Below are 7,102 nucleotides of genomic sequence, written 5' to 3'. Positions count from 1 at the left end.
ACAGCCTTGGGCCCGGCCGCGAGGTGCGGGCTGCCCAGCACCCCATTCCATGGGACACGGCCATTGGGGTGCTCCTCTGGGGCGTCTGCCTGCCGGTCCCCATTCCAGCGGCGCTTGAGACGCAGCTTGGGGGGCATCAGGGCGTCCTCGCGCTTCTCCTGCGCTCCAGGCTCTCCGGACGGCTCTCTGGGGGGCTTCTCACCACTGCTCTCCCCTTGATCTTGGGGCTCTTCGGCTGGGCCCAGGGCCTGGGTGGGCACCAGCGGTGCCGGGTGCCAGGATGGGGCGGCAGGTCTGGCAAACACCGGACCCTTCTCCTCTTCCAGGCTGGTGCTGGGTGCTGCCATGCTGGAATTTTCCTCCTTCTCGCTTTTGTCTTTTCCCTTTGCGGGCGGCTCTTCGCGCTCGGCCTCCTTGTCCACGGGAGGCTCGAGCTTCACCCTGGGGGGAGGCGGAGAGGCGAGCTGGGGGGTCGCCGACTCTTCGGTGCTTTCCAGTCTCTCCCTGTTTTTGCGCCCGACGGGTGGAGGCTGCAGCTTGATGGGGAACTGGGGCTGCTCCTCCATGGGCATTTGGCACTGTAGTGGTGGCACCATGAGGCCCGGATAGCGGGGGAAAGTCCGCGGGCTCAGATGGTAGTTGAAGACGGAGCAAGCTTGCGAATGCAGGTAGTGTTTCATTTCCTCAGGGTTGAAAGAGAAGCAGCTGCTGCCTGTGAAGGGGCTGAGGCCTGGAGACGGGCTGTAGGAGAACAGGGTGGGAGTCAAAGACAGCGCAGGCGAGATGGGGACGTTGAGGACCCCGCCACGTCCTGGCAGAGGGGACACGGCGAAGGGGCTGTGAGGATCCGGGTAGATGCCGGGCCTGGTGAAGAGAGGCAGCATGATGTCTGGCTTGCGCTTCTGGTGGTTGACACCCCCGGCACTCGCGGTGTTACGTGAGGCCATGAGATCCACACCACGGCGCCAATCGGCGGAGCCATCCTCCAGCTCTGGTAGGTCAGGTTTCCTCTCACCGCCGTCGCCCAGGGCCTCTGGGTTGGATGGGACCAGGGAAGGGCCGGAGAAACGGCCGGGTTGTGCATCATCAGTGGGAGAGTGGCTGTCCAGAGGTGGGAAGTGGAAGCGGGACGAAGCCGTGGGGACGGGAGGAGCGCTCTGTGGCACGACACCTGGGCACGGGGAAAGGAAAAGAGAGGGGGAGAGTTAAAAGCGCCGTTGCCAAGGGAGTTAAATCAGAAGCAGAGCTGCTTTTAGGGCTGCACCCGCAGGCATTTGGAAGAGCAACACAAAAATACCAGGAGCTCTCAGCAGCGCAGCAGACGATCAGATGGGAGGCACCTTCCCCATCTGCTCCCCTCGCTCCTGCCCACCTCAAAACCTTGTCACTGCTGGGAGGAATCTTCTCCTCTCAGCCCTAGTGGAGGTTTCTTGAGCCACCAGCAGCACTGAAGGAACTTCCACTTTTGGATGCCCTCCCCTGACCTCTTCGCTTTGGTTTAACCAGAAAATGGCCTCAGTGCCGGCGCGTTAGGAGCACGGTTAAGCAACTGTGTGCCAACACCACCAGCAGAAACCTCAAACTCTTGGGATGGAATACTGAAAGTCCCTGATTTGTGGATGTTCTCTCTCTGATATTTCTGCCCATACCACTGCTAGCTCCTGCAGGCTTCTCCTCCCCATCGTCCCAAAGCAAGCTTCACCATAGTGCCTACAGAACCACGTCTCTGCATCTTACTCCTGCTGCACTGAGCCATGCTGAGGCAAATTCCTCCACACGCTTTCTCACCTCCACAACACACCGTTTGATTCTCCTTTCCCTTCCAAACTGTGTGAGCGAGTCAAGAAACCTGATTCCAGTGCCCCAAACAGGTCTGATATCCCAACCCCCATCCCAGCCAGAAGGAAAGAAAACAGGTTGTAATTAGACAAGTGCATTCCAGTTCTCCAAACTTCTTTTTTTAAATGCATGCCCCAGAGATAGGAGGGAGTGGCTGCAAACAGGGAAAAGGAACAGCAGTGAGCAATATTGAGCTGGAACTGCCCAGACTTGTTGCTGCAAGTAATTATAGATTTGCAGCACTGTTTCGTACTACATCTTACACCCCCATGCTTTGGCTAAGGACTCCTGAAGAATACATTTCCTTCTCCCCGCTGCCATAAAGGCAACACGTCCCATGCAGGTGAGGCCTCTATGAATATTTCTCTTCTCCCAGTCCTGTCTTCTGGGTTACTGCTTGGCCAGAGGACAAAGCCTTTGCTATCACACCAGGCCTCCCCCAAGGCAGAGATGGATGCAGGCGGCTCCAACTGCCAGCATCGACGCGCAGTCATCGCTGTACGTAGGCACAGAGCACACAGCACCGATGAGAAATCGCCTTGCCCACACGTAACCTGTTTTTCTCAGCCACTAATGTTTCAGAGTCAACATTCAATCCCCACTTTTCCCCCCCGCTCTCTCCCTTCTCTCTCTGCTAGACGAATCTTCAAGGCTTCCCCCGAGGCGCTCTTCTGGAGGTGAGAACGAAGAACACGGCGCTGTGAGAAAGGCTGGTTCAGGCGCCTCTGCAGTCACGCTTTCTTTGCTGCGGAGAGTTTGCAGTCTAGGGCCTCACTGTAATGACTTCCAGAAGTTTTTTTTTTGATGGACACGATCGCCATTCATTTCCCTGGTCGTGTGGTGGCCGTTCAGTTGTGGAGACAATCAGGCCAGCTGCAGAAATCTAGCTATGGGGGGGTTTAACTCCACCAAAAAGGATCTTCCAAACAAAGGACCCTCCTTCCAGAGAAACCACAGCAGTAATGCTGACTCCAGGACAAACCCAGTGTGAACTTCTGCTTCTGCTTCTGGCAAGAGACTCAAAAGCCTTTTAGGACAAGCAGGGAACAATTAAGCTCCATTCCCAAACTCTTTTTCGTTATCCTGAGTGTCAGCACACCATTCTGCTGCAGGGAGGATCAAGAAATACCTGTGATTTTAGCCAAACTGACAAGCTATTACTCTTCTCTGGAAACTCCAGAAACACTCTGTGCTCACTATTATGTTTCTCTGAACTCTAGACACGTTGACTAAAAAACAAACAAACAAAAGAACAACCCTTTTTGGATACGAAAGGAATAGACCTGCAACAATAAGGGGCTTCTGCAGGAGAGGAGCAGAGAGCAAACTGCTGCTAAGCTGTGAACTTTCCAATAGTGCTGACAGATACGCCTTGCTGTGCACTTCTAACTGCCTTGTCAAGGAGGCTCACATTTATATGGTGCCATAAACTTACATTACAAACATGTGAGGCAAGGTCCCTGCAAGAGAAATAAAACCCTCTTATCCCAAGGACACCCGCACCCCAACAGCAAAGCAAAGCAAAGCCGCAGCACCAATAAAGGCAGTCCAGCAGGCAGGCTCAAATAGGAAACCAAAATGCCTCCAGTCTCCCCTGAGGACAACCACAGATGCACCAGCGACAAGCCGAGGGAAGGAGCGCTGCAGATAAAGCTTTATCAGTGCCCAGGCATTCCCACCACACCAGCCCTGATTGCCCCAGCAGTCTTTCAAGAGTAGGAGGTGACTGATAGGGGATGTGCAGAGGCTGCCCTGGCCCCACTCCTGCACCCGCTGACCTGCAAGGAAGTCGCCAGCCCCAATTCTCTGCTCACCGTTAGGCCGAATGTTGATGAACGGATAGTTGGGCATCACCAGCTTGTTGAAGTTGAACTTGTAAGTAAACCTTTTGCCCTTTGTCTTGTGAAGAATCCTCTTGTTGTAATAATATCTATAAAGGAAAGGTAGAGAGACCTGTTTAAGAGTCTTTGTTTTGTAGTGCTACCAACATCCACCCTTTGACATGCTCACAAAAATGAACATGATGGGATCCAGAACTGACTTAGCTGACAGCCTGCACTGAGACACTGAACCTGAGAAAGGAGAATCCGTACTCGAGACTTTGGCAGAACAAAACTCAGTGCAATCACAGAGGGACCAAACAAACGGGATGCCCTCTGATTTTATTTTCCCTTCTGTCCTCAAGGCCTAGCACACTGCCACAAACACAGCACAGTGTAACATCAGGAGGGCTGGTTCCTGCTGCCATCGGGCCTGTGAGCAAGTTGCTTCCCTTCCATTTACCCATTAGCACCATAATTCACAGCCTCCACAAAGGCAGAGCACGGAACTCATGGGGAGAAGAGGTACAAACTTCACTCCTCCCCACTTACACCAGCACCACAGTTTGTCCTCAGCCATGTAATAATGGTGTACTAAGTGCTGCATGCAGATCCCAGACACAATTCTTTACACTCAGAGCTAGGTTAACACACGCTGTTGCCACAGCACACCCCAAACAAAGCAGGGTCAGCTCCTCGAGAAGGGGGGAACAAGCCAGAGCTCCCCACCTGGAGGAACTGCCAATAGCCACAGCGCTCCTGTCCCACTGCTGTCACATTTGGCACCGAGATGCCAAGACATGATCAGTGTTGGCAGGTGGTGGCTATTTTCCACTCCCATGAATCAATTACAGCCTCAGTGCCATTCAATTTATCGTTTCCTTCCTGTTCCAGCATGGGACTCGAGTGCTTGCTGCCTTGTTTGTCTTTGCCAGCTCCACCCAGGAGGTATCATAGGGCGTAAGGCAGCGAAGTCCACGTAGCAGACAGTGCTGATAATGCCAGGACCTGTCAAGAACCTGGGCGCTCCTGACAGGCTGGAAATGCTGAAATGCTTCATAGGCTTGTGTGACATTCTTACTGTCTGTATTTCAAAATACAGATTAGCCACTGAAAAAACAGAAACCATCCGAGAGAGGCTAAATAGAACAGAGCTAACTATTAAGGGAGATTTTAGTCTTCAGAAGTGCAGAGGGAGGAGCAATCAGCCCCTGTCTCAAATGAGGGGACATCGGTGGCTGGAGGGTGCCCTTCACCCACAGGCAACTTCATGTCACTGGGGTCAGGACATGGAATTCACCACTGTATGTGACAAACTGTGAAGGGGGTGGTGACAGGTGACTGACGCACACCCAATCCCTGGAACGGGCACCAGGTTTAGCAGTCAAGAGACAAAGGCATGTTAGAAAGGGGAGCTGCTTTCTCTGAAACGGTACCATTGATGGTGTGATAATAGAGTAACGCCTCTGGTTTCCTCCCACACTTTCTTGCTCAAGCCAGCCATCAGCAGTGGAAGCAGTGAAAAAGAGACAGAAAAGCTCCCCGGAAGGAACCCATCCTGATAATAACAACCTGAGCACCAGGTGCAAATTTATGTTGTGACGCTTGGCCGCAAAACACGTCACAGTGATCCAGCAATTCCCTCTCCTGTGCCTCCCTACTCACACTCTGGTACCTCACCAGGCAGTCTGGCACCTCAGAACACAGATTTGATACAAACCTCTCAAAAACATAACTACGTTGAAGCGAAACACCTGCTGTCAATTATCCAGATGGGTGGGCCAGGGAATCTCCTGCTCACCTGAGAGCTCGGCTCAGTTTGTCGTAGTTCATTTGGGGCTTGCACTTCCGCCGGCCCCACAGCCGTGCCACCTCGTCGGGGTCCTTGATGACGAACTCTCCGTACTCGCCCTGCTGCCAGGCAATGACATGGCGGAACTCCTCCTTCTGCAGCAGCTCCAGGATGAAGTGCCAGAGCTGGATCTGCCGTGAGCCAGGGCTGGACTCGGTCTTGTATGCCCACTCGGGGAAATGATAACCTTGGGAAGTGCCAAAAAAGAGGCGTTCAGACAGTGGCTCACAGCTACAGAGCTCCCAAATGCCAAGTGCTACAGCTGGGAACGAGTGCCTGCGCTACGTATTGGTAATGTTCTTTCCAGAGGAGGACCACAGAGCATCGCTGGGAGCTGTAATTCCAATAAGTATTCAGTGCAGAAGCAAAAGAAGCCCAGATTTCTCACACTAGTTGCTCATTTTCTTACTCATTTTACCCCTACTCTCCTTGGAGAAGTCCCAAGGAAAAAACGGGAAAACACACAGGGGTAAGAGAGCCATACAAGAGTCAGACACAGTGGAAAGGAGCCCAAGAGCTTTAAACATTGGTACGATTTGGACTTCAGGTGCCTCAAAATAATGAGAAAAACAAAAACAGATTGGAATATCTCGTGCACTGTTCTTTCAGGAGGCAAGCAAGGGTGGCTCTGGGGGTCTCCAGCTCCACATCCCTCAGAGCACAGCACCCTGCTCCAGCTTCAGCCGCGCCAACAGATGTTTCTGAGCGACTGCCAAGTTCAGCTCTGTCAGAGCAGTTTCCCAGCACAGCTGCTATTGCGCGGTTTTCCAAATCATCGTGGCCACAATTTTCAGCTCAGGCAGCGTGCACAGAGCCTCGTCGTGCTCAGATGGCACCCACCCCCCCCTCCCACCTCCCCACATCGCAGGCTGCGGCTGAAACAAACCCAGGGAGCGCCGCGCCAGCCCTGGGGGAGCACACTTGGAGCTCCCAAACCCTCACAAACAAAATGTCTCCACGAGGATCCATTTGCATATTAACACAGAGCTCACAAGGCTGTAAAACTGGCTGAGAGTGCACCGAGCGGGAGCCTTATCGATTCCCAGTGACACACAGCAAAGAGCTTTGAGGAGAGGTGGAATTAATCCCGCCTGAGCTCCTTCAGCCTGAGAAAAGAATTTGTAACAGCTGAACAGCCTGCGCTCAGCCTTCCACGCGGCGCGCGTGTCCTTACCTCCTCCTCCTTCTGGCTTATCCACAATGCTGCAGCCTGCTTTCATTTTCTCCCTCCTGCTGACTGCGAAACAGAAGGAAATCAGCGCCAGCGCTATCGCTACACCGACCTCGCGGGCAGCGCTTTGAATCCCAGCCTTCCCCCCCCGCACCCACACCCCACGGTCGGTGCCCCCGTCGCCGTGCAGCTGCACCGTGGGGCGTCGGGCTCTGCTCGGCGCTGCCGTGTCGGAGCGGCCCGGCGGGGCCGTGAAGCAGACAAAACAAGCCCAGTGCAGTTTGTCTCCTGTTACGAGACGGCCGCGCTGCCAAAACACACAAGCCGCTGAGCTCACCCAGATGTACCAGCGAGGGGAGGGGGGATCCCGGCTCCCGCTCCCCACTCACATCTGAATTTAATTTCGGGAGGCGGGCGCCG

The 7,102-nt window shown here is 54.0% G+C and overlaps 1 protein-coding gene across 1 annotated transcript in view; it reads right to left on the bottom strand.

Annotated features, from left to right (window-relative positions):
• LOC100548468 (ETS translocation variant 3-like) overlaps window positions 1-6,813 on the bottom strand; it is a 7,591-nt gene extending 778 nt beyond the window's left edge. Inside the window, exons 1-4 of the mRNA XM_031556907.1 lie at window positions 6,686-6,813; window positions 5,461-5,698; window positions 3,654-3,769; window positions 3-1,171 (exon numbers count right to left, since the gene is read on the bottom strand). Coding sequence (XP_031412767.1) covers window positions 3-1,171; window positions 3,654-3,769; window positions 5,461-5,698; window positions 6,686-6,731 — 1,569 coding nt within the window. The 5' untranslated portion in view covers window positions 6,732-6,813. The remainder of the gene's footprint in view (window positions 1-2; window positions 1,172-3,653; window positions 3,770-5,460; window positions 5,699-6,685) is intronic.
• Between the last annotated feature and the right edge of the window lie 289 nt (window positions 6,814-7,102).

The sequence above is a fragment of the Meleagris gallopavo genome, chromosome 27 (assembly GCF_000146605.3).
Source record: "Meleagris gallopavo isolate NT-WF06-2002-E0010 breed Aviagen turkey brand Nicholas breeding stock chromosome 27, Turkey_5.1, whole genome shotgun sequence".
Classification (NCBI taxonomy): domain Eukaryota; kingdom Metazoa; phylum Chordata; class Aves; order Galliformes; family Phasianidae; genus Meleagris; species Meleagris gallopavo.
The sequence above is the reverse complement of the archived record's forward strand: the minus strand, read 5'-3'. Positions and strand labels throughout refer to the sequence as shown.